The sequence below is a fragment of the Limulus polyphemus genome, unplaced genomic scaffold (assembly GCF_000517525.1).
Source record: "Limulus polyphemus unplaced genomic scaffold, Limulus_polyphemus-2.1.2 Scaffold58, whole genome shotgun sequence".
NCBI lineage: Eukaryota > Metazoa > Arthropoda > Merostomata > Xiphosura > Limulidae > Limulus > Limulus polyphemus.
Window position 1 is genome coordinate 355810 of NW_013665668.1, and position 26846 is coordinate 382655.

Here is a 26846-nt window from a genome sequence, read left to right on the forward strand (position 1 = left end):
GATGTAGTAATTTATGATTTTTTAGTTATTCAAATGCATATATAAAACCTAAAAAAAATATTTGTTTTCATATCCTCCACATGCAAAATGTTTAAAGGCTTAGCAATCTACGTCAAGCAGCAACCGAGTACAAAGGTCATAACTGGAAGAGATAACTATTTGCTTTACTTCTTTATTTACTGTTTTATGTTTTAAGAAAAATAAGTTTAAGAACTTATTTCTAAATAGCAATAATCTATATACATATATAATGTATAATAACTGAAATGTGAATGTATTTTACAAAATACTAGTCTACTAAAACACAGCCAAGACAGGTCAGTTTTATATTATTAAATATGGTAGCACATGCACCTCGTCATTGTAGCTTCTGTATTGTTAGCTAGGTATGGCTGAAAGGTCAATATAATAAAATTAATAAATATATATAAATGTATAACATTATGAGATTTAAGCTATTTAGTCTAAACATTTATGTTTTTGTGTTATAAACTGTAGTCATTCTAGAATGAAAAAGGTTTAATTTGTATTTATTTCCTAATTTTTTAACATGATTATGAGATCAGTCAAATCGATCAAACTCGTACAGAGATTCATTAATGAAAATAGCAGATAAAACATAAAGTTTTTTCTTAAGAAATGTTATAAAGATTATAAAGATTTTGCATGTGAACTTTGAAAATTTTCTGATGCACAAAAGTATATTTAATCTTAAAAGGAAAATTACTTTGCATGTTGGCTTGGCAACATGTGAAAAGAAAAAAAAAGGCATGAGAAAAATATTGCTTTACAAATCTTAAGAGTTAATAAAAAAAATCTGATATTTTGCATATGAAAATGTTGTAATGTTTACTGATAATCTGCCAAATTTTGTGAAGATACGCTTACTAATTTAAAAGTTATAGCATGAAAACTATAACAAGCACAAAATGGTTACGAGGTCAGTCCCAGTGATCAAGCCCGTGCTGAAAGAGTTAAGCAACAATGATAGATTTGTTACTTGTATATTACAATATAGAATAGAGAGTTAACTTTCAAATTACATTGTGATGAACTGAATCCATGAAATATTTTTGTTATTGAAATTAAATAAGTGAGTAATGTGACAATCAGATCATGCACACAACAACAATTCTTTTAACTAACATATTTTAATTTGTAATGGTACTGCTTCTTCAGTTTGAAAGTATACACCCTAAATAAAGGTGCTTAAAAATGGAATAATTTTTGACAATAGCTCTAGATATAAAGTTTTTAAAAGATAAAACTTTGTTTCTAAAAAATTAAGTTCATGTGGTATTATAAACAATACTTTAAAACAATCTTTAGATGGAGTCTTAATTTACACTACAGTTATTTATAAGTCAATGTTTGAACATGCTCAACTGGCTTTACATATTATTTCAACATTAAGACAAAGGACTTAACATCAGAGGAATTGCTGTTCTTTAAATCTGTAGCTCTCCCCCCAATCAGCATACTTTGATAAATAACAACCATGAAGAGCCCCTCCAATTTTCATAGCACATGTTACACCACATGTGGTGATAGTGCTACTTATAAACAGTTGATGTTATCAAATTATCAGTCAGCATTACTTGAATGTATTCTAAAAGGATCCTCAAACTTTACAGATAAATTACAAATGAGACTAATAAGTGACAAAAACATCAGGTTAAAAATGTCATTAGATATTTTTTTGGAGCTTGAGTTTCTCAATTATAATAATATCTTACTATTAATCCAGTTAGTGCTCCCTCTTCTAGTGGCAGAAGCTTTTCTAAAGGATTGTTAAATATAGTGGTCAATTAAAAAAAAACACTGAATGTTGATCTAAGCTTTATGATTTAAGAGTTGCATACACAAAAAAAAATCATTGATAGGGCCAATTAAGGATTGGCCATTTGTCCTGATCCTCAAATTTAGACACTTGTTATTTTTTTGCAACTTGTTTCTATGTGCCTCCGAATTAGACCAAAATGTGACACACACACTCTCAGCTTAGAGCTTCAAATTATATATACAAATTAAATATTCAAATTACATTTCACTTTTCTTTTGGGCTAATGACTGTCTTATTTTGTTTTCATGTGTCATCATTTTTCATTTTTATTATAGCTATGGGCCTCAAAAGACAGAAGTGTCCCAGGCCTCTCTGAACCTCTGAGAGGGCTTGATCACGAATGTAAAGCCCATTTAGTTTCATATCTGATGTTTTTTTATAAAAACAAAATTAAAATATCAGTGTCAAGAGTGCTGTGTAACCGATACTTACATATTTTGGTAAAAAGGTTATGTTCAATGTGCAACAATTTAATTTGAAAACTAACTTACAGTTAGAGTTTTTGTTTATAATGACCTATCCTAAAAATAGCTGTTCTTTCCAAATTTTATCGTCAAAATAAATTTACATAATGCTGTGTAAGATAGTGCATAACTATACTTCTTACCAAATCATAATGTCTAGAAATTGTACTCAAGTGAAGAGTAAATTGGCAAACAATGATTTATAAACATAATGAAAATTTTTTTGGCACGTGTGTAATTTTCAATGTTAGAAAACTCGCAATTTTTAAAAAATAACGATTATTTTATTGATAATTCTATAAAAATTAGATTGTTTCCAGTCTCCAAATTACTAAAATACAATAACTTACCATACAGCATAAAAAGTTGTAAAAAATAATCGTTGTTTTTTAAAAATTGTGAGTTGTTTAATGATGAAAATTATTTTATTGATCTGTCGTCTTCAGGTATTGATCCTCTCAATTTACTGCTAAACTAGCGTAACCTGCTTCTATGCACAAATGGACTTGAGTGATACATGATATACGTGTTTCTTAATTGTTTGTTTTTGTTTGTTTGTTTTTAATTAAGCACAAAGCTACACAAGGGCTATCTGTGCTCTACCCACCATGGGTATCGAAACCCAGTTTCTAGCGTTGTAAGTCTGCAGACATACCACTGTGCCACTGGGGGGTGTTTCTTAATAAAATGTAAAACATTTAAAAATAACTTACCACAACTGAAATTATCAGTGATGCACAAAAACACAAAAATACTTACTAAGTTTAACACTACCATCCATGCCAAGTAAAATGTTGTCACTTTTTATGTCTCTGTGAATCACATGGTTGTAATGAAGAAATTCTAGAGCCTGAAGTACCTAAAAAAACAAAACAATGACAGCACTGTAGTTCCTTATTAACAAACTGTTATTAGGTGCTCCAACAGTGACTCCTTTAGTACTTAACATTCAGTTAAGAAGCTTAATAAGCATCCCTTAATTTTGTGATCTATAATGTTAAAACAATACTTAAGATTGCAAAATTTTTATTACATGCATGCCACAACAGAGAATGTTGACTAATTGAACCTGGTGTTTGTTTATTACTATGTCTACTTGTGCAATTTACAATACAGCAAAGATTGCCTCAAACCTTGCCTATTCACTGCTTGTGATTTGTAAGACCTAAATCAGTAGTACTAAAGGAACTATCACAAAATCTGTCACTAAAAACTGATAAAACTAAATGCAGACTAATGTAGTGGCTAGTGCCACAGTAGTGCTACCAAGAAACAAATATACACACATTTTTGTATTAATTAAACACTTGTATGCTTTTGTTTTTAGTCTCCTTCACATTCAACTAAGTATTAATACAAGTGACAAGACAATAGAAAACTGTGGAAGAAATAAGCATTGGATAGTCCTAACTTTTCACAAACAATATCCTAATTTATTTAATTGCCACAACTTTACTATATTAAAATTTAAGTGTACTTTAAACAACTTTAATGACAGTCAGTATTAGACTAAAGCATCTGACAAACACCAAATCTGATGGCAGTTAAATAGGGACATAGGTTATGAAATAAATTATTTAGTTTCAACATTAATGATAGATATCTGATGAAAAAGAGAGAGAAAAAAGATGTCGTAGCTAGAATAACCCAACATTTTATCCTGGATATCTTGTGACATCTTACCACAGTAAGATTTTTCACAAGTTCTTGCAGGATAGAAAGATGATTCTGAAAGATCTTGAAGAAATACACACAGATAATATCACTTTAAATAAGGTACACTCACTTGCACAACAGTTCCTGAATTCAACATAATAATGATTTCAGTTTTCACTTCCTTTCAAGCATTAACAGTAAATAATCTCTTGAACAATCAGTCATAACCTATACTAAATTATAACACGGAGCTAAGCTTATCAATACTATTAGTAACTCCAATGACCGATAAGCTGATTCAAAGCTCATCTACTCACATTTAAAATACTTTAGGCATTTAAATCACATGTTGCATAAAGCTTTATTTCTGTCAAAACGCATGCAAAATTTACACTTTTGGACTACTGAAAAATGTTTATTCTAATTTTATATTTTTTTATATACTACCCTTTTCTGCTAAACTAATTTTTATAGAATTATCAATAAAATAATCATTGTTTTTTAAAAATTGTGAGTTGTTTAATGATGAAAATTATTTTATTGATCTGTTGTCTTCAGGTATTGATCCTGTCAATTTACTGCTAAACTAGCGTAACGTGCTTCTATGCACAAATGGACTTGAGTGATACATGATATACGTGTTTGCTAGAAATGAAACAAAAACGTTTCCTACAGAAGAGATTTATATCAGCACTGCTTATTAATATATTGGCAATTTCATTAAGTGTAAAAAAAACTGTCAAGTTTTTATATTTGAATTTGGAAAACCATATATTCTTCCACTTTAGTTTTAAATGCTTTGTAAATTTATGGTTTAGAGATATCATCATCAACATTGAAGAAATTCTTTCTAGAAATGTAAGCTACGCATGCCTATTCAGATTACAATCATATTTGCTGTGATTGTTGTATCTCAGCCAACCTGAGGAGCTTTGGATTAAGCAAATGAGTAGTCTGCAATGAATATGACAATATAGTGTTTGGAATACAAGTATTATACAGTTTTCTAATTCTATAAAATCCCTAAGAGACTATATTAAAAATGTAGTAGGCCTAATATTAACGTCTTATGACACGTATAATTGTTATCATTCTTCGCTGGCTTGTAAAAGGCGTAACACCATAACAACTGTTATTGTATCAAATGGCTTATATACATGGTGTTCCAACTACTGCTGTGTTTTTTGTACCTCAGCTGGCCTGAAGAGCTCTGGATTAAGTGAAAGTTGGCAATGGATATGACTGAGAGTTGCTACAGGCAAAAATGTAAAATCATTCAACCTGACACAACATGTGGATCCCAAAAGTACTAAACAGTATGCAAATAAATTGTAAATTTTAGGGTAAATAAATCAGGTTAACCCTAAAAATATAAAATGATTCTAATTAAAGATAGCTAATTGGTCATATCATACAATTTTCATTCTCTTACAATTAATAAAAAACACTATCTACATTTTCAACAGATAAAAACTTTCCCATTCTCCTAATGATAACACTGATGTAGTACGTTGACTTTATTTTATATCCAGAATATTAGGAAGGAATCGAACAATGGGGGATTGCTTTTATACTTTTTGTGAGCAAACTGGAATGATAAGGATTTTTAAAAGTACACTGTCCATTAGGCCTGATTCTAAATTAAGATGAGAGCCAATTCTTTGTGCAAGCAGACAGATCTGAGATTTGTATACGTTAAAAGTATCCAGCAATTTTACATTTTACACAGTTATATATTTTTCAAAAACCTTTGAGTCGTTATTTGTGTAAAAAAATAATAAGAAGAAGAATTAGTTTCCCATTAGTCATTATTTGCATCAAAATTTGTGATTATTTTTTGGAGGAGAAAATTGGCTTTGGAACACTTTCATTGTAGCATTTAAAATATCTTTAATATTTGAAATACCTCTTTTCATCCACTTTGCCATTATACCATATTTTCACGATAATCAAAAACCCTTGATTTAAGGTGATTATAACTTTCATTATTAAAGACAGATAAATTGTTTCTTTGTTTCAGAATTATTGCACAAAGCTACACAAAGACTAGATACAAATAATCATTCTTAATTTTGAAATGACAGACTAAAGGGAAAGCAACTAGTCAACAGAACCCATCACTAACTCTTGGGGTATTCTTTTCTGATGAAACAGTGACAATTGATTGCATCCTTTTAGCACATCCATGAGCAAAAAGTGGAAAATGCATTTTTGAAGCAATGGGACATAAAATATGAACCCTTAGCATGCCAGATGACTGCCCTAAAGCCTTTTTTGTAATATTTATTTAGAATTTACCCATTACCCTATGAATTACCAAGTAAAAATAAATGCCATGAGATCAGTGCTTGTTCCCATTAAACTAGTTTAGCAGACTGTATAAAACCTAACAAACATTGTAATTGTGCTACTGAGAGACCATGTGCACAGTGTCCTTATAAAAGTTTACAGGTTGTATAAAACTTTACAAAAGATCTTGATGCTGATAGGACATGTGCTCAGTCCTCTTATGATAGTTTACAGACTGTACATAACCCTGTAAAAAGATTCTATAAGCTTGTGTGACTGATAGTGTGTTATAACAACTCTAAAGTCACACCACAGACATGATAAAATTGAAAGTGAACATTTACAAATATTTCCAGAACATATTCTTTCTTAATTGTTATATACATGCTCAAAATTTATCATTTTCTCTTTCTGGACTAATATATACAACCACAGACTTCCTGCTTTCGAGATGTCTTAACAGTGTTTAGTTGAAAGATAATTTCTCAATAAAATAATTAGTATTAAAAATACAAGCTGTTTCATTAGTTCATAGTTAATACCACCACATCTGAATCAAGTATCACACAAACAGCTTCACAATATAGTTTCTCATTAGCTTCCCTTGTCTTAGTTTATTATATACATGGTTTGCGAAATGTGACACCAATGATAAATACAAAACAAAAAAGTACTTCCACTATAACATAAATGTTACTTGAATCTTACTTACTTCTCTACAAACAGCAGCAATCTGCCCTTCATCCATGCAGGTTTCAGTGACAACATCAGTCAGTGAACCTCCGGGTAGGTATTCCATTGTTACCTAACACAAAAATAAAATATTGTGGGCCTAGTACATATGTAATTTCAGCAACCAAACTTTCCATTCAGTTTGACACTAAGATTATAACTGCTTCAACCATGACTTCAGAGAGAGAGAGAGATGGAAGGAAAGAAGACTCAATTCTCAAAAAAAAAAAAAAAAAGTAGACAAGAAATGTGAAATGAAATACAACACAAAAAGGAGGAGGGATTGTTTTTACATTTTCTTCATCTATTTTAGAAAACTCTATCTTCAATACATATTTTAATGTGACCAACATTTCATGCATGCAAATGAACATTAACATTTTCCTAATTTGAAAATGAATTTCCAATAGATACTCACCTCATCACACGGAAATGCTATCTTCCTCACCTGCCTGACTAAGAGATTTGCATGCCACTAGCCTTTAGGTAACTCCCATATATATTCACATGATTAACATGTGTGCTGGTGCATGATGACATCATCATGCAACAAAAGCACTCCAACAATAGGAGGTCAACACAATCTCCATGCGCAGTAACTCCCCTATGCACTTCTTTGACAAGGCAAGACAAAACATGCTCACCAGAAGTGGGGAAGATGGGTAGAAATGTGTGTAGAGGTGAGTATCTATAACAAATACATTTTCATATTAGGAAAATGTTAATTTCTGAGACGATAACCCACCTTTTTATACAAAATTGTAGATTTCCATGTTGAAGTGGCAGAGGGCCTAGTGCAAAATTTTACCTATATGAGCTCCCTTCAGAAAGTTCATTGAGTGTACTTCTTGATGGCAGGGACTCCATACAGACTGCATCGCTTTTCGATTAGAGCATATTCTATGCCTATAATGTAAGGGGGAAGAAGCAAAAATGACCCCCAGGTGTCACAGAGAAGGGCAGAATGAGAACATGACCATCCAAACATTTGCAGAAAAGTGGTCAGCAAATCAATACACGTAGTGTGGTGCAATCAGATGATACAACGTGCTCATCTCAACAGGTTTTGGTTGCTGAAGAAGAGCACATTAGTTATGTGTTATGTTATCTAAGGGGTGAGCGTACTACACTGACAGTGTCACCACTGCCCTACTTTTCATTGTATTGCGCTAAGCCCAATCAGTGAGGATTCTCCATGGTCCACCACCCCAGCAGCTAGGAACTGGTAAGTAGCAAGGGTTTTCTGCACTCTACTTGGGGAGGGGAAGGGGGATTTGTGTTTGGAAGACCTGGAGAAATGACCAGATCTCCATCGGATCCCCAGCCGGAAAGGTCTTTTTGTGGAGACAGTGCACTGGTGACTGCAGATCCATATTTTTAGAAGCAAGCAACCAAAGAAGTGGGCAGTCACTTCTCCAGTGCTGGATTTTTTCCATGATAGTCCATGGAATTAGTACAGTCTGCATCAGACAGTTGAATAAATTTGTATACGATGAGGATACCTCAAGTGATTTTGCAGAACACCTCATCTCACAGGAGGCACTGGTAAATACAGGGTAGATGGCTTGAGTGCTTTCCATTATCCTGGCTTGAAGTGGCTTTTGGAAAATAAGCATAACCTGTGAGGCAACATCAGCCACCTGGCAAGTTCCTTTTTGACAGAAAGAGAGAAAAATGAGAGGCGAAACATATGTAACCATTTCAAAGACTGGGTGTAGACTGAAGTATGGTGGCTGTTGGATTTCGAAATCCTGCAGGAGATGAAACAACCAGATGGTGAAGAATCATCCATATGCCCATCTGGAAGATCTCATCTTAGGGGCTGCAAAGATGGAAAGCAAGAGAATGAGAAAGGTGACAAATTAAATGCAAAGAAATGTGAAATAGTTCATAAGCATCCACATCCAGAGATGAATATATCAACCAGAGAAGTGAAGAGACCCATCCAGTAAAGGTAAAAGGAGAGAGGTCCTTGAAAGAAGAGGGGTCACAAAGTAGAAACAGACAATGGCAGAGGCCCAGAAAGGGAGAAATCTATGATAAGAAACATTTAACAACCCAATTAATACACAGGAGCTGATTTGGGTCTGAATGATTATAGATGTGAGATAGAGGGAAGGGAGACAGAAGTGAAAGAATGGTTAACCCCCTGAGCAGCAGAAGTCTGAAGAGTGAAAGATCTGTCCAGGTAGGAGAGTACATAAGTGCAGAGGAAGAGGGTACAAGAAGCATTATTAGCATAGACAACCAAACAATGGTGACAAAAGGTGATACAAAGAACAAGAAGCCAACGGCTCGAACAGGGCATGTATGATAGTGTGCAAAATCACATAAATGATGCAGGCGGGTATGGGATTCAGGCAAGGAGAACAGTGAAGAAGGAAGGAGAGGACAGGGAAAGAAAAATGCAGTGGACAACACCACCAGATAACCAGCAATGGCAGAGACTGACAAACTATGGTCAAACAGCCAATTAAAAAATGCAGAAAGGTGGAGTACAGAAGGACAGCCAGGAGAAGTGGATAGACCTATGACAAGAGACTGCAACTATTGTCATTAGACAGTCAAAATGGAAGATCAATAGGAATGTGAAAAGAAGGTTACACATGAAAATGAAGGGACAACATCCCTTGACAAAAAGGGGACATGTGAGGTTGAAGCAAGAGTGAGGGGACACAGGGTACATGAAAAGGTGGGGTCTGGATGTCAAGCAAAGAAGCAGAGGAAACCAAGGCAGAGGCAGCCAAAAAGGCACCATAGTAGGATTCAAGAAGGACTGTTGCATATCAAGGCACAAGGGAGGAGTGGAAGAGGAAGATAGATATATAGAAAAAGGTGAAACCATTCCTACTTGAGAGCTTTGACAGCCAGAGGAACAGGGGATCAGAAGAGAGGAACATTATAGCTGAGAGGGATGGCAAAGGCATCTAAGAAGGGCATACCCAACGAAAGACTTGAGTGTGAAGACACCTCTCTATAGATTAAACACCGTCCACACAAGAGAGGTGGTCCACCACAGAGCATATAGCTCCAGGCAGTAAGATAAATCCAATAAAAATGAGCCCAGAAGAGTAGCTCCAATGTCCAAAAGCAAAGGATCTGAAATGTGTGCCCCTTGACAGCAAATGTGAGAAATGACCATGAATATGTTGAAGTGGATCATACTGATCCATCAGAAGGAGCATAAAATGGGAACATGCCTGACGAGCAGCAAGGAGGTTGTACAATGAAGTAGAGTGATAACTCATCCTGCATCCAATGCCAGAAGTTATGTCATCATCCAAATGTGCCTCAATCAGTGAAGAAAAAAATCCAACATGGGAGTTGGTAAGGGAATGCTGGAAATAGGATGGGCATGGAGCAGTCACCATGACAATTTCTTGAGCAGAGAAGAGGCTCACAATGAAGACAAAGGAACCCGATAAAGAATTCCTTGGATCTGCAAGGACCACTGCCCCAAAGGAATGATAGGTTTCTGAGGAGCCAGAATCCCTAAAATAAAAGAACTCCTTGCATAGGATGAGAATGAAAAGCTAAAATCCTGTTGATCAGATTCTCCAGAACTTGTAGGTGAAAAGGAGAAGGCTGAGTTCAGTTGAGACAAGAGATGAAGAAAATGGAAAGGTTAGGATAAACTGATGCAGATGAGGAACGGGAGTAAAAGGATAAGGTTGAAAAAGAAGGAAAACTCTAGGAAAATAACAAAGGTTGATGTGATACAACTTCAGTCCAGGTCTCCAGTGAGAAATTAACACCACCAAAGATGTCCTAGTGAAGAAAGGGAGCCTGATGAAGACCACGTACATAAGTAGGAGGGAGGTATACAGTAAAATGGAATGCAACTCAACCCATTGAGTCCCAATGGCAGGAAAACAAAGGAAGGATGAACAGAGTAGAAGTGGAACAGGTTAAGCTGGTAAATAGAAGAGAACAAACTTCTACAGAAAACCTCTCAGGAACACAAGGAAGTGCCTCTATTAAAAGTTGGAGGATGGAGAGGGAATACAGGAGGTTGGTGAGAAAAAGGAGAAGAGATGAAAATGGGGAACCAGGGAGCAAAAAAGAAAGGAAGGGGCCTGATTCCAAAGGTGGCCAAACAGATACAAAGACAGGGAATCTAGAAAGGAAAGGAAGAATGTCTGCAAGTCAGGATAAAAAAGCCACAAATTTAAGGTGGATGAGGCATTTGGGTGTGAGAGAGGAGCTGTTAGGGAAATGAAACAGCATTAACCCTAATAACAAGCAAGAAGAAAAAGGTAAACCCCAAGAATTGAGTTCATGAATTGAAGAAAGTGAAATATTAAAGGACATGGGAAAAAGATAAAGAAAGAAACATAACTGAGAAAGAAATAGGAAAGGTAAGGTCATAACTTGAATGGTAAGGCACTACACAAATGAAACATGTTAAATTCCTAGTACAATAGGCCATTCCCAACTGAAGAGAAAGAACGCTGGCTGACTGGACAAGAGTAGGAGGCCCAGTAAGTATGTTGAACAAAGGCTGGAAGTCCCCAAGAGTTAACAAGCCTTTATAAGTCATGTTTAAAAACAAGGCCCATGCATGTAACATTATAACTCACAAAGGAATAAGTAAACATCATCTTCATTTGAGAATTCATGATGAAAATTAAAGCTTTTGGAACAAAAGCTAAATAAAAGGAAAATCAAAGTTTTGTTAATAAATGCAAATCTCATCAGAATGAAGCCAGACAAAACCTGAATATCTCTCTGTCATAGAATGCCAAGGAAAAGAATGACATTATCCTGAGTGCAAGTGCATAGGGGGAGTTAATAAGTATGATGGTTGTTTCACTCTCCTATTGGTGGAAAACTTTTATCACATGATGATGTCATCATGCACCAGTGCAGTTCACATTAAACACATGAATTTAGGTGGGAATTACCTCATGGCTAGTGGCAAGCAAGTCTCATAGGCAGTCACAAGAGGTAGATAGCAATTGAGTGTAGAGGTGAGTTATTGTCTCAGAAAGATACTACTTTATATCTAGTACAAGTTTGCTTATACAAATATGTATGTTAATGATGATCAACAACTTTGACATGTTGCAGTAATGGCATAACATTGTAACATTCTTTGTTACCATGTTTAAAGAACAGTCAATACAATAGTGATACAATCACTGTGTCTAATGACTACTGTGTGTATCATCAATATAATTCATTAACATGTACCATTAATGATTATTTTATGTACTTTATATGTTCATGTGAATGGTATGATATAGTTCATACTTCCATTTTATTAAGTCTACTTTTTTGTAAAATATGGAGAAAAAAAAGTATTTCTCGAGATGTTTTCTTTTCCTCCCAAAATGATAAACAGATTTCACTCAATAATAAATGTAGTAGTTATTTCAATGTATTATGTGATGTATGATAATTAGTTCTGGAGCAGTAGGGACTGTTTTTTGTAAAATATACAAGTATTTTTGTGAAATCATGTTTCTATATAAAAAAAACATATTCTTAAAGAGTGTGTTGCAGAAATGGAATAACATTATCTATTACAGCATTTAAAAAACAATTGATACAACAGTGACATGTTGAGTGTGTTGCAATAATGGCATAACATTATCTATTACCATGTTTAAAGAATGATCGATAGTTATTTGTTACCATGTCTGATGAATGATCAATACAACATTGACATGTTGAGTGTGTTGCAGTAATGACACATTATCTGTCACCATGTTTAAAGAATGATCAATACAACTGTGACATGTTTTATGTCACTACTTAGAGTGAACACAGAATTTCATGTTGTGATGAAAGTGCTTAAATAATGTAATATGGGTATGGGTAAGATCTCATTAATTAATACAATTAATTTTATGTTACACAATATTGTTGTACTTCATAAGTTATAATGCATATGCTATACACATTAATTTGGTGAAAAACATGCAAAGGTGGGTTCAATGATAAAAAAACTAATAAGCTGATTTTGAAATGTTGACAGGAGTAAAACTGCTGTGCAATACTTGTATAACAAAAATAATATCTAAATACAAAGTATGAACATTTACATAATAAAAGGCAAGTATATAACCTACCCACAGTTCCTCTCCCACAAGATAACTGTCTAGATAGTTAACAATATTTGGATGTTTGTTTTCACGCATCACTAGCAGTTCATTAATGATTAGTTCCTTCTTGGGTTGTTGAGAAAGGTTCATCTGCTTGATGGCTACCTCCATACCTGTAGCTATCTCAATAGCTGTGTACACAGTACCTGAAGCCCTATGACACACACAAAAAAACTACTTTGTAGACATTGTATATAGTTTTCAACACAATACCAACAGCTCTATAAAATACACACACCAACTTAACAAAGCAAGGTGAGATATCAGAACATATAACAACACAGTACCAGAAACAATTGAAAACACAGTAATCATACACCATTGTATATATAATGTATAATATTTATGCTGTTTTCTACACAGTATTTGACTATAAAAGTAATATCCAATATTTTAATACTCAAGATATTATACAGCATTGTATAGATATACTAAATTGTATTTATTACATCATATTTAATGTGAGACAAATTAAGTATCAGGAAGTCAATATAAGCTAAAAAGTTTAGCTGAACTTGCAATATTAACACTTAAAAGCTCATATGTCCAATTTTCAAGAGTTACAGTTTACAGCACAAATTTACTTTTACCAAATAATTACTTTATAAAAATAGAGACAAATTTTTAAAGTAAAACAATTTACTAATAAAGGCATAGACTGGGCTTGGAGCCAAGTTGAAAACATCTGATAAACAAGTGAGCTAGAATCTTGTGAAGACAACAAGATATCAAGTTTATGAGATATGTAAAGCTTTTAGAAAGTTCTTGAAATTTCTATGAAGTTACTATGGGTTTTTATAATTGCTAAAGCTAATGTATTAATATGAAAAAGTTAATTTAGAACTTTATCTTAATTGTAGAACTACAACTGATGCAGTTTTACTTAATTTCCTACATTCTTTTTTAACAGAAAGAGATCTTCTGCATAATGCTGGTTCACACTTTGATGTATGTATCACAATAGTGTTAGGCAGTAACACCAGACAAAATTCTAAGAGACATGTATATATATGCACAAAACCAAATGATCAACGAAAAGTGAAAAAGTATAATACACAGCTTAAAAGATATTTTGTACAATATATTAACCTACTACCAGCTCTGATTTAAGATATTGTGAAAAAATTTAAAACTAGTATGATGTTAACTTAATAGTAGTCAACAAACTGTTACTTTTAATGGGTTTTTCAGACTGGTACAGCTATCTTTTTTAGCTAGATAGTGTTTCTGGAGTACAATTTCCAGATGATCCTTCTAATTGTTGTTAGATCATTATAATTTTACTACCATGATATATTACACTTTGCCAGAGGCTTGGCAAAATATATATATTACCAAACAATCAACAGCAATTAAAATGTTTTTCTTTTATTTACAACATTGCTTGCAAATAAACTTGAATGATGGTTTGAGTCACATACGATAGGAAAGCAGATAAGTTGCTAGGTCTAATAATACTTGTCTTTAGCATGCTTTAAAAATTAAAATTAAAAATACATTTTAAGAAAAATATTAATAATACTAAAGGGTATTCACTACTGACAACATATTTTTTTTTATCTTATGGTTTATAAAATTAAATAAATTTATCTTAATATATTTAGGTTTTAATGTTATTAAATAAATTATACAAGACCCTAACACAAGCCCACTAAATAAAATTTAAAGTTTTAGCTCAAGTTTAAATTTATTTCCCATTAGAAAATAGATAAAACATGAGTGAAAAACGGTTGGCATTTCACTGATCTCTATAAAATAATACTATCCAAGTTCTTACCCTTGACCAATTTTCTCCATTTTTGTATACTTTTTATTTGGATCTCCAACAGCAACTATAATTCTCAGTTTCTCCATAATTTCCTCATCTGACATTTTTTTCTTTTTAGGTCTTGCAGCTGTATTGTTATTATTGGCAATATCTCTCTTATCAAATCCAAACCCTGCTCCATTCTTTACTTCTTCATCTACTGGCTTTGTGTACTATAATGTTAAGAAAGAGAGAGAGATATACTATCCTGGATGTACATAGTTAAGATAGAGAAATATATCTTTAAATCTAGAAAAATATTACAACCAAAGGAAAAACCCTATAGAATAACAAACAATTTTAAAAGACACATGTGGTGGTCAGTTGTCAAATACAAGTCTGTACATCTGATCCATCAATTAACCATACACTGTTCCATATGTCATTCATGATTTTTAAACACTAATGTAAAATGACTAGAAAAACATATAAAAGTGTAGAAAGAGCATTTCTACAGATAGCCTACAGCTTTAGGTTTTTCACAATGTCAACAAAATAGAAGAAATTAGTGTTTTATTTACCAGTCATTGGCTTATTGTATAATAAACAATTCTGGAGGTTTCAAAATAATCCAGAAAATATAAATTTACAAAAAACATTTAAATGAATAAACTTCATAAGTTTTCTTAAAATTAAGTTTAAACATGAAGTTAACTAACGTACACATTCTAATACTATTTGTAATTACATTTCAATCAAACATACTTACCTGCTTTATAAAATTTTCTTGTGCAATGAAAATATAATAAAATTAAGCTTACTTACTATAGACTTAGTCTTTTCTGGTCGGGCAGCTACTGGTGGAGGTGGTCCTGATTCCTCTTCTTCTTCCTCAGGAGTGGAGGGTGGAGATGGTTCTGGTTTTGGCTAATAAGAACAAAAATGCACTCAAACTACTTACCATAAAATGTGTTTTACAGTTTCTAAACATTATCATGGAATTCAGTCAAAATAAAAAAATGTATTTGCTAAATAGCCATTTTTTTCAAACATTATCTTTATATGATTCATATACACATGATTATTAAAAGTAAGAATACTCTTTATATGATTTATATACACAGGATTCTTAAAAGTAACAATACTCTTCATATGATTCATATACACACGATTCTTAAAAGTAAGAATACTCTTTATATGATTTATATACACAGGATTCTTAAAAGTAACAATACTCTTCATACGATTTATATACACACGATTCTTAAAAGTAACAATACTCTTTATATGATTTATATACACACGATTCTTAAAAGTAACAATACTCTTTATATGATTTATATACACACACGATTCTTAAAAGTAACAATACTCTTTATATGATTCATATACACACGATTCTTAAAAGTAACAATACTCTTTATATGATTTATATACACAGGATTCTTAAAAGTAACAATACGTTAACAGTAGGTTTATGCTATTGTATCAAGTAGAAAATATAATTAACTGCAAAGGCAACAAAGATATGGAAATTAAAGAACAGGTTACAAAATTGACAAGTTTATACTTTTTATTTCAAGAGGGCAATATTTCAAGATAGCACTCTTCATCACATTGTGAAGCTTAGAAAAAAGTGTATGTGCAGAATTTGAAAGTTGCATGTGCAGCATTTTGAATGTTGATTATAAAATTTCTCTGCAAAATTACATCTTTTACATTAATTTTACAAATAAATAAAGAAAATTAGAAAATACAAGTTAAAATTCAAACAAATTATCGAAAATTAAATTCTATTTGAAAGAAAAATGCTCATTTAAACCAGATGGTTGAAGAGTTCTCAGAATGTAAATTAATTTTCTTTCTAGTCATTCTTTTTTGTGAATGTCTGTTGGAGCACTTACAAGTCCAAAAATGTAAAAGTCCTCAATTTTATATATATATATATTTTTTTTTCAGTGGAAAATGTTTTCCTACAGGTGTATCTCTGTGCTGCACTTAAGTTTGGTTTAAAAACTCAGGACCAAGATACACTTATAGGCAAACAATTCGTAACCCCATAATTAAGTACTTTTGAATTCTATGACTTATAAAAGCTCCATCACATATTCACAAAAGATAAAGACTAGAAATGAAATTAATCTACAATATTTGGAGCCATACAACCATCTCGTTTCAATGCACATTTTCCTTTCTTATAGAATTTAACCTTTTTCATAAGTTGTTTCAATTTTAACTTGCATTATATATTTTTCTTTATTCCTTTTATCTTTTATGAATTGTAATATGTGTGTGTAAAAGATGTAATTTTGCAGAGAAATTTTATAATCAACATCCACAATGCTGTGCACATAATTTTAAAATTCTTCACATGCGTTTTTTCTAAGTTTCCTGATCTGACATTTGAGTTTTTGAAAGTTAACATTTTCTTAAGTCAAAAATGTATTTCCAATAATACTTACCTCCTCTCACACTACAGCTATTAATTGACTTTTGGGGTTTCTTTCTTTGCTCATCTAAACATTGACTCAATCTGTAGTCTCTAACGCCAGCTCTTAGTGGGGAAAAAGGGCCAGAGAGTGTGAAAGGAGGTAAGTATTACTGAAAATACATTTTCAATTTAAGAAAATGTTAACTTACAAAACATACTTACCTCCTCTCACACTAAAGCTAGAATCCCACATTGATAAGATGGAGGGGCTGATGAGGATATTATCTGTACAGAAAGCATCTGTATAGATCATGGGTGTGTCAATAGAAGTTTGGTACCCTAGTGGGAGAACCACACCACATCCAGAAAGGGTATGCTCTTCACCCGAAACTTAATTCATGTACTGTGGATGGAATTTTAAATGATTTACCATTACTACTGGCCAGGCTCCAACCAAGGTTCCACTGCTCAGGGTTGGACTTACAGAAATTATCTGGTCTGGAATTTTGAACACCGATCTTCATTTCCCCAACCAAGTGTGCAAGGTAAATTCTTCTTGTCTCCGATTGTATGGGGAGGAGATAGAACAAATTGTGCTCAACCAAGGACCAGGAATGGGATGACTCTGTGTTTGGAATTAAAAGGAGACAATGGACCCTCTTCCATGAACAATGTACTGAACCAATATTGATCAAAAAGAAGGGCCACACTCGACCCAACCGGATAGCTGAACGTAAAATTTGAACAGGTATTACAAGTAGGCTCCTGCATAAGCTGGTGCCTCTCCTACTAACATCTGGAAAAAAACATCCAGGGACCAGGGTAGGAGAGCTCCCAACTTTGCCCTTTTCTCCAAGAGTGGGGGAAATCACTTGAACACTCTGGAGGAAATGCCTCTGTTCACTACCCCAGTGACTGGAAACTGAGTGTGGCAAGGACTCCCTAGCTCCACTAGTAGAATATGATGGGGGTAATGGTCTTTGAGGAGTTCTGAGGAACATTGCTCTGGAAACAGTGCAATAGGTGAACCAAGTTCCCTAAATTTTGAAAAGCAAACTGACCCTGATTTATTCAATCCAATGATCGACAGGGATGGGCAGGATCCCCTTATGCTTTACTCATGATAGTCCATGAGTGGCGGTACAGTAATACAACCTGGTCAGCCACAAGGTGGTCTTATGGTACACATAATTTCTACAGAGCCTGTTGCAACTTAGATAAAATATATTGAATTAGTAGTTGCTAGTGCAGAATTAGTTTGATAAAAGCACACCTGCCTGGTCAATACTCGCCACAGAGGTAATGGATCCTGAAAAGAGACAAGCACGGCAATGAAAATACTCACCCCCCTCTGTATAATCTAGCAGAAGTAGTTAAGATAGATAAAGAGGGTAGTCAAAACCCTCAGATGAAGATACTGTCATATCATGCAAATAATGTGATATAAAAGTATTGGGGGAGAACAACATACAAGTCAGCACAATGTTCTCCAGCAGGCAATTCAACCAAGCCACTAAGGACATAGAAATATGACTCATCTGATGAGACATGATTTGCAGAATTCTCCTCGCTTCCAAAAGAGAGCCCAGAATATGCAATATAGATCAATTTTCATACTCACTTTGTCAAGATAACCAGGGATAAATTCCAGGAAACATAACAAATGATCGGGATCTGATCGGTCATAGATGTGACATATAACAGTCAGATGAATCAGTGAAAAGGAATTATCCTCTCCCTGGCTGCCAGTGTCTGAGGTAAAAAGGACATAGGTAGAATGATAAAGTGTCCTGTACACATGCAGCACAAAGAACTCCGACTGGCAATGTCCGCAGGCCAGCAGCAACAAAAAATCAATCTTAAAAGAAAGATGACACATGGTACATGAGGCTAAGGGCTCAAACAGATATCAAGAAAGAACATGTTATACCACCTTAATATCCCAGTTAGGTAACTGAAATGGTTGTTTAGGATGATGGACCTGAAATGACTTGAGGAGGCTGGAGAATACTGGGGACTCAAATAATTTTCATCTCTTCGAGTATATAGAGGTAGTTGATAAGGCTGCCTTATATAAGGTGATTATGGAAGATGCTAAACCCTTGTTAAAGAACCAGGTCAAAAAACGAACTATGACTGGCACTTCTGATCGAAGTGGTTTAACCTCCTCTCAATACACAATTGCCAATATGTGTGCTGTTTCCATTGATAAGCATCCATTGCAGGACTAAGCAAAGACAGACACATGGCAACCTTAGTAATTAAACCCTGATGCCATGCAAAGGACTGCATAACCTTTGTGCCTAAAGTTTGAGCTTCTGGATAGCCAGGTATACAATGTCATATCATGACTATCTCCATAGAGATGGCTAAAGAGGTGGGCACTCCTGAAGGTACTGCAGAAGCAGAAACCAGGATTTAGCTGCCAATCTGGTGCTACTGACAGGACCTGACAATAGGTTGGAACAAATAATATCTATTACCTTGGGTAACATGAATTTGAGGGAAGAGCTAGAGTTCTAATCCTGTCCTGTCTTCAGGGGTGAGGTGCTGTTCCATAGCGTGTAGCCGGATGGAAGTCGGCTGAGCCAGACTGAGATACGTGCTGAAATAAATTCCCAGACTGATGATATATTGTGTTGGAGCAAGAATAGATGTCTCAGCTCTGATAATGAAGCTTTCCTTTAAGTAGAAGACTTTAAGTGCCAACAGCAATCAGTCATCCATGGAATGGTGTGTGCACAGGGCTAGGGAATGGAGGTGATGAGAAAAAGGTTGTATGATTTGGCAGAATCCATATGGAGTTGATGCTGGTACAAAGGTGAAAACCCTGAACTGCAGTACCTGACCCTTGTACACAAAAATGCCAATATCCACAATCATAGTAAAAAAATGCCAACTTAGAGTGAGGAATGAGTCACTTGTGAACCTTGGAAAATCTAGCAATTGATATAGATAAGAAAAATTGATGACTGGATGTCAGTCTCCTGTCTTCTTGGGCCAAACAAACTGACAGAAATAAAACCCTGGAAGAACTGGCACAACTCTCTCTCTCTACACCCAGATCAACCAAACTCTGATACCCCTAAAACTAAGTTTCAAAATCCGAGGATCTGCAGGAGACAGAAACACTACAGAATGGGTGGATAATGGCAGTGAAGATGTGTACTGAATGACTAATCCTGACTCAAGGACCGCAGACCCCAAAGGCATACAACACTCACTGATACTGCTGGTATAATTCCAACCAAGCAGCAGAACCCTTGGACATGGACAGAATCTATTCTGGGTACTAATGGACCGAGGGGCTGACGTCTGGACCCTCGATTAGGGGCGGAACTATGATCCCCTGTAGGAGCTGAGGAAAGTTGAGACACCAATGACAACAAGGATGAATGTAGAAGCTGACAATAGAACCAATGGTCCCAGCTCATCATCAATGAGCTTGGTGATCCTGAGAGTCTTCCAACAAAGTTTAGAGAGATAATAAATAACTTGGCATCACATATAAGGTGAGACAAATCCTAGGAAGTTGTGATCTATTAAGGTTAATTACAGAAATATGCTTCCACTTGGAGGTGGTAGGCTAACTCACATAGTTCCGACAACCACAATGTCAGTGGATGGAGGGAAAACAAAAGTATTCACTCTCAGACCTTTTAGCCATCAAGTAAGGTGCAGGCTCAAAAGCAATTGGGGAAAGACCAAAACATCACACACTCGATGGATCAACTAAAGAAAAGGAGCCTGAGGCAGCTTACCCCAAAGTGGCCTCCTGAGAAGCCAACAGAATAAAGGAAGGTGCAGGAAAAAGCAAATTTAAATTCTCTCCAGAACACCACCCGAAAGAACATATGTCTCCATCTCATTATGAATAAGATCGTTTAGCAATGCTAGACATCAGAGATCGATTATGAGAGACCTGATTTTTCTCCTCGCCAGAAATAATCTGGGAATTAATGCTATATTTCTTTTTTTATGAAAATCAACTAGGTAACACGAAAAACACTCAAAGTATCTCCAATGATCGTAGGACAGAGAAACCCCTTAGTGAATGCTTTGTTGAGAAAAAGTGATATCATCTGAATGAGGTGCTTATATACAGTACCAAGATAGAGGACGCATTGACGTAGGTTGAGAGTGTAATGAGACAAATATTGCCAAGCATAATTAAGTGGGGTATAAAAGACTGGAGTAAGGAAGAAAAAATCAGACCAATGCTTAGATAGGCAAAAGAAAAAGCCCTGGCAGTCGAGTAATAGCTGTAGTGTGATAGGAGGCAAGTATGTTGTGGAATGTTATCTTCTTGAAATAAAAGATATATAAAACTTGGCAACTGCACTATAAACATAGTGAGTTGTAATTATATGTGTATTTTAAAAGTTGTGTCATAAAAACATCAGAAAACAAATTACCTTTCATTTTTTATGTAAGTTATTTAATAACATTAATCTTGTAATAATATATTAAAATATGTTGTTATTGATAGTCAAATATGATAGTATGAGACACTCATGGAACAAGTTTTATATATTCTTCCATTTCCAAACTATTCTGTATATTCTACAGCAAATGCTCCTAAAACATAGTCTTCCACATGATAATTTTATTACATTATGCCGAGTTTTAATGCATTCACTATAAAGTATATTTGAGAAAATGAAAGAAAACTGTGTCAAATTGATATGTTTGGATGTAGTTTGTGTCATTTTTGTTTTACAGTCATCTATGACTAGCTCTTGCTTTACCACAAATTCTGTTATACTAACATTTATTTAGTATTTATAACAAACATATTATGGTTTTCAACTGATTAGCTATAGGTTTGGGCACTCATTTTAAGTTTAATACATTAGATAATAAATATGAATATTTTGAATAATGCTTGAATTAAAACTGATCATCCTGTCGTGCCACCATCTTTTTACAGCAAATACTACATATGTTGGAAACCAAAAAAAGCAATGAAATATGCTCAGATTTTACAACTGAATGTTTCAGACTAAATGTATTTACTACACATAAATACGAATTTCCAAACAATCAAACATAACCAGATTTTATGACCAATGCCTTTACACCTGCCTTTCTAAAATCAGATGAGTAATAAAACAAACAAATAATTAAAAACAAAAACTATTTAGATACAAATATCACAAGACCATTTGCCATCAATTTATCTAGCGAGAAGAAAATATCACAAGATTGGTAGTCAATAAAGTATCTATCTAAAAGTAAAGTATCACATAGTGGCAGACACATTTGAAATTATTGGAGATGACAAGGTCCAAAGGCCATGACAGTAGGAAATAATACTGAATAATCAGAGGATGGTTAATTTCATATTTTAAATAGACATTATATTTTTCTATACTAAATTTGGCTCGTGATTTATGACCTTTAAAGCTAGTTCTAAAAAAACTTTATGGTGTGCTAAATTTATTAGGGGTGCAATTGCACTTTAATGTCTGTCACAGCATTACGTACTAGTAACAATCAAAATATTTAGATATAAATTAAGTATCACAAGACTGATAGTCAACAAAGTATCTAGCTAGAAGTAGAAAATCACAAGACTGAGAGTCAGCAAAATATCTAGCTAGAAGTGGAGTATCACAACACTAGTGGTCATCAAAATATCTAGCTAGAAGTGGAGTATCACAACACTATTGGTCAACAAAATATCTAGCTAGAAGTGGAGTATCACAACACTATTGGTCATCAAAATATCTAGCTAGAAGTGGAGTATCACAACACTAGTGGTCATCAAAATATCTAGCTAGAAGTGGAGTACCACAAAACTCGTGGTCATCAAAATATCTAACTTGATAAAAAGTATCACAAGTCTGATAATTTTTAACATTCCTGGGTAGATGGGATATAAGAGAGTCCTTGTAGTCTTAACATAATATATTTAAAGTTGGCTATACTGGGAGCCCTGCAATTAAGTTGCTTGATAATAGGACTTACATTTTGATCACCCAAAACTAATAATTACGTAGCAAAATGTGATTCATTCAATAAAGTTTAAATCTTGTCAATCAGAACTCCAGATAAATTTATATTTTTCATTTCCTATTTCTTTCTCTCTTTTTTTTTACATTCATATATTTATAAACACATAACGTTAAACAGAAGAGTACAATAAACAACTAATTCTATTAACATTCTCAATACAATTTCAGGACAAAAAAAACCAACAAGGAAACTAACACCCACTCAATACAAATTTATTTTCTTCACTAAATACCATGTACACTTCTGCATGTAATTTACAAACATAAGAATACCTAAACATACCGACACAGGAGGTGGAATCACAATATTGGATGTCTCTTTATCTGGAAGATAGCTTGGCCTTGGTGAAGGATCTGTTTAACCAACGATACAGAAAACCTATCAAAACTCTTCCTAGGATGTTTTTGTTTTTTAATGTTTACTGAATATTACCACACTTTTAATAAAGTATAGTTGGAATTTCACATGTAAAGTATTCTACTATGACATTTTTAAACCTTTCAATTTAATTTTTTTTTTATAAGAATTGAGTCAATTTATGTACAACAGTTCCACAGTTCAAGTTACTGAAAACTCAATAAACAGAAAAATGTTTTATTGTTAATTAAACAATTTCAATCAAATAAAGTCAGACTCAAGCAAACTGGTATACAGGAAATAAAACAGGAGAGAAAGAGAGCAAGAACAAATACATACAAGAACATTGTGGCAAATGAATATATATATATATATGTCATGATTAGTAGTCTACAAAACTAGTTAGTAATTATAATCTAGTTATATAAAACAACAATGATAAAATAAGTTACTAAGAAATGATTAAACCTGAGTGACAACAAATAGTAAGGACATATATATATAGTGGTAACCTTAAATAAAGTAATAATGAGATTTAAAACAAGAGTAAAAGATTCATTAGTTCCATGAAATACAAAATAGGTTTTATTAAATTTTTATACTTAGGTAAACTTACTATAGCCTGTAATTTTTTACATCCAAAATGAAAATGCCTGATCACTGAACATACACATAAAATTAACAAGCTTTGTAAGAAATTCTATTTTGTGAGATTTTATAAAATATGTACAGAATTATTGGAAGGATAAAAAATATCTACAACACGTTACAAATTGCAGACAAACCATTACCCAATAACCCTAAATTTACCTGGCTAAACAGTTTGTAAGGTTTGAAACTCAGCATTTCATTTATAACTCATACTTGTGATTTATGATATTTGAATACTTAAATTAGTTTTGGTTGTTATTTTAGTGTGAGGTGAAATTTGCATAAGGCAAGTATTGAAACATAAAACAAAACTTTTGCACAGTAGGCTAAATTAGAAATTAAATGTTATGATGTAAAGCACTGACAGTAAATTGAGTTTAAACCTCAAACCTTATATTGCTAGCCAATGTTCAGAAAATTTGTACTAGAAATATCTAGAATTAGATATGTGAAGAAACACTTATAGAGTGAAATATGTTTTTTTATAGTTAGACTGATACACAACATTTGATCAATTATCTTTAACTATATATAATTCTTAAAAATGAAAAAACACCTAAATAATATTTCAATTTAACATACAGATGCAGGTTTTGTCAGGTGCAACTATAAATTAACTTTGACTGAATATTGCAACACTTAGCAAAAAGCTGAACAGTAAAATAACTTAATAGCTACTTGCAAAAAAAAAAGACTTTATGGTTCTTCTCAAACACAAAAAAACAAACAAGCTTTAATTTCAATTAAATGTTGAAGGATTTTATAAAAGTTCTTAAAAGCTGATGAGAAAATGGACTTTAATTGAATGCTGGAAGATAATAGAAAGGTTCTCAAAAGCTTAGGAGTAAAGAGATTATGAATGCAGCAAGATACTGATATGACTCTAAAGAGTTAAAGTAAGAACAAGTATAGACAGATGCATGCGCCATGATGATAAGGATTTATCAGCATGCATGCAAGTTCAGTGATAACTGTCAAAAACTAAAAAGCAAATGAACCTTCATTAAATGTAAAAAAATACATGTACTGAGCTGATTGTTCATGCTTGATATTATTAAAAGAGTTTATATTAATGCAAGAAGATAACACCCACAAGTTGCAGAGCAAAAGACATATAGTTGGTTGCTGGAAGGGAGATGTTTATGCACAAACTATTTTAAACTTAATTGTGGAAGATAATGCTGAAACTGGAAGATAAAGTAATGTTTAGTTAACACAAAAAGCAAAACATATAGTTTAAGTTAAACAAAAATCCCATAAAAGCAACACATGTATGAGACATCAAAGTAAAGAAAAAATAATCAAATTTAAGTATTATGGTTATATAATACATAAAAGCAACACATATATCATACATCAAAGTAAATAAAATAAAAATAATCAAATTTAAGTATTATGATTATATAAAAGAAAACCAACACACACATATCAGACATCAAAGTAAATAAAACAAATTTAAGAATTGTGGTTATGTTATTGTAAAGTAAGTTATTTATTCAAAAACAAAAAATTATATACAGCTTATGATATTTTTCCCATCTCTCTTCTATTTTTGGGGGAACATATTTATAATGCCACAAGCAAAGAATTCAGACAAAGAAACTACACATAAATAAGAGAGCCACTGTTACATACATGTACTTTGTTGCCATTGGGCCAAAAGCTGGGCTGCATGAAAAGAAATGTTAAGCAATTAGATTAAACAACACTTAGACTACTACTGAGATAAAGAAAAGAATAAAGAAATTCTGATATTATTTCAGACACACACAAATTAAAATTATATGAATTTAGTGTTTAGTAACTGGTTATTTTCATGTCAGTGCTAGCAATACATGCAGAACATAACTCTTCACAACATTTGGTGCTTTCTTTAAAAAAGAAAAGAAACAAGTATTTAAACCACCAGAATGGGTGATACAAATAAGAAAACAAAAGTAAACCATTTAATTCTTCCTCATGTATATGCTCTCCCTTTTAACACTTATAATGCTATTAGAGGATATTAATTATACCTATCATTTATTTTATAACTAAAATGTGTTCATTTTCATTCCATTATAAATAGGTGTGTAAAAAAACATCAGTACTTGTACAGAAAAATATTTGTTACGGTTTGATCATGGGTAGCCTCATGATTAATACTCGAAATTTGTCTTTTTTTCTTCTTCTTCTATTACTGAACAGACTAGCATATATCTAATACTATATACTGATAAATCTGTCAATGTCACGTGACAGTCACTAAATTTTTATTGATGAAAATTTTATATTAAAATATCATACGAACTTTTTCAAATAATAATTTTGGTGAATTCAAGTATCCTTTATATTTGTTTTCACTGATACTTATTTTGCTTTAATGAAAAAATAACAATTTATTATATTGTTTTATGAATTACAGATAATTTAATGCATTTTCTCCTTTTTTATATGAATACATCTACAATTCTCAAATATCTCACACTTATAAGTTTCAAATGTTCAGAGTATCAAATATTTAAATTAGCTTTTTAATATATATATATATATATATATATACATACAATTT

General features: G+C 33.0%; 1 protein-coding gene across 7 annotated transcripts in view; it reads right to left on the bottom strand.

Annotated features, from left to right (window-relative positions):
* The window catches only part of LOC106464238 (serine/threonine-protein kinase PAK 3-like), a 71962-nt gene that overhangs the window by 25799 nt on the left and 19317 nt on the right, over positions 1-26846 (bottom strand). For 6 of the 7 annotated variants that reach the window (XR_002611758.1, XR_002611759.1, XR_002611756.1 and 3 more), the window contains exons 7-13: positions 25931-25963; positions 23570-23640; positions 15664-15765; positions 14869-15071; positions 13059-13245; positions 6965-7057; positions 3067-3166 (exon numbers count right to left, since the gene is read on the bottom strand). Coding sequence is in view for 4 of the 7 variants with exons in the window: in XM_022392184.1 (XP_022247892.1) it covers positions 3067-3166; positions 6965-7057; positions 13059-13245; positions 14869-15071; positions 15664-15765; positions 23570-23640; positions 25931-25963 (789 nt within the window). In the remaining 3 variants the exon portion in view is untranslated. The remainder of the gene's footprint in view (positions 1-3066; positions 3167-6964; positions 7058-13058; positions 13246-14868; positions 15072-15663; positions 15766-23569; positions 23641-25930; positions 25964-26846) is intronic. The other variant, XM_022392202.1, reaches the window with a different exon arrangement.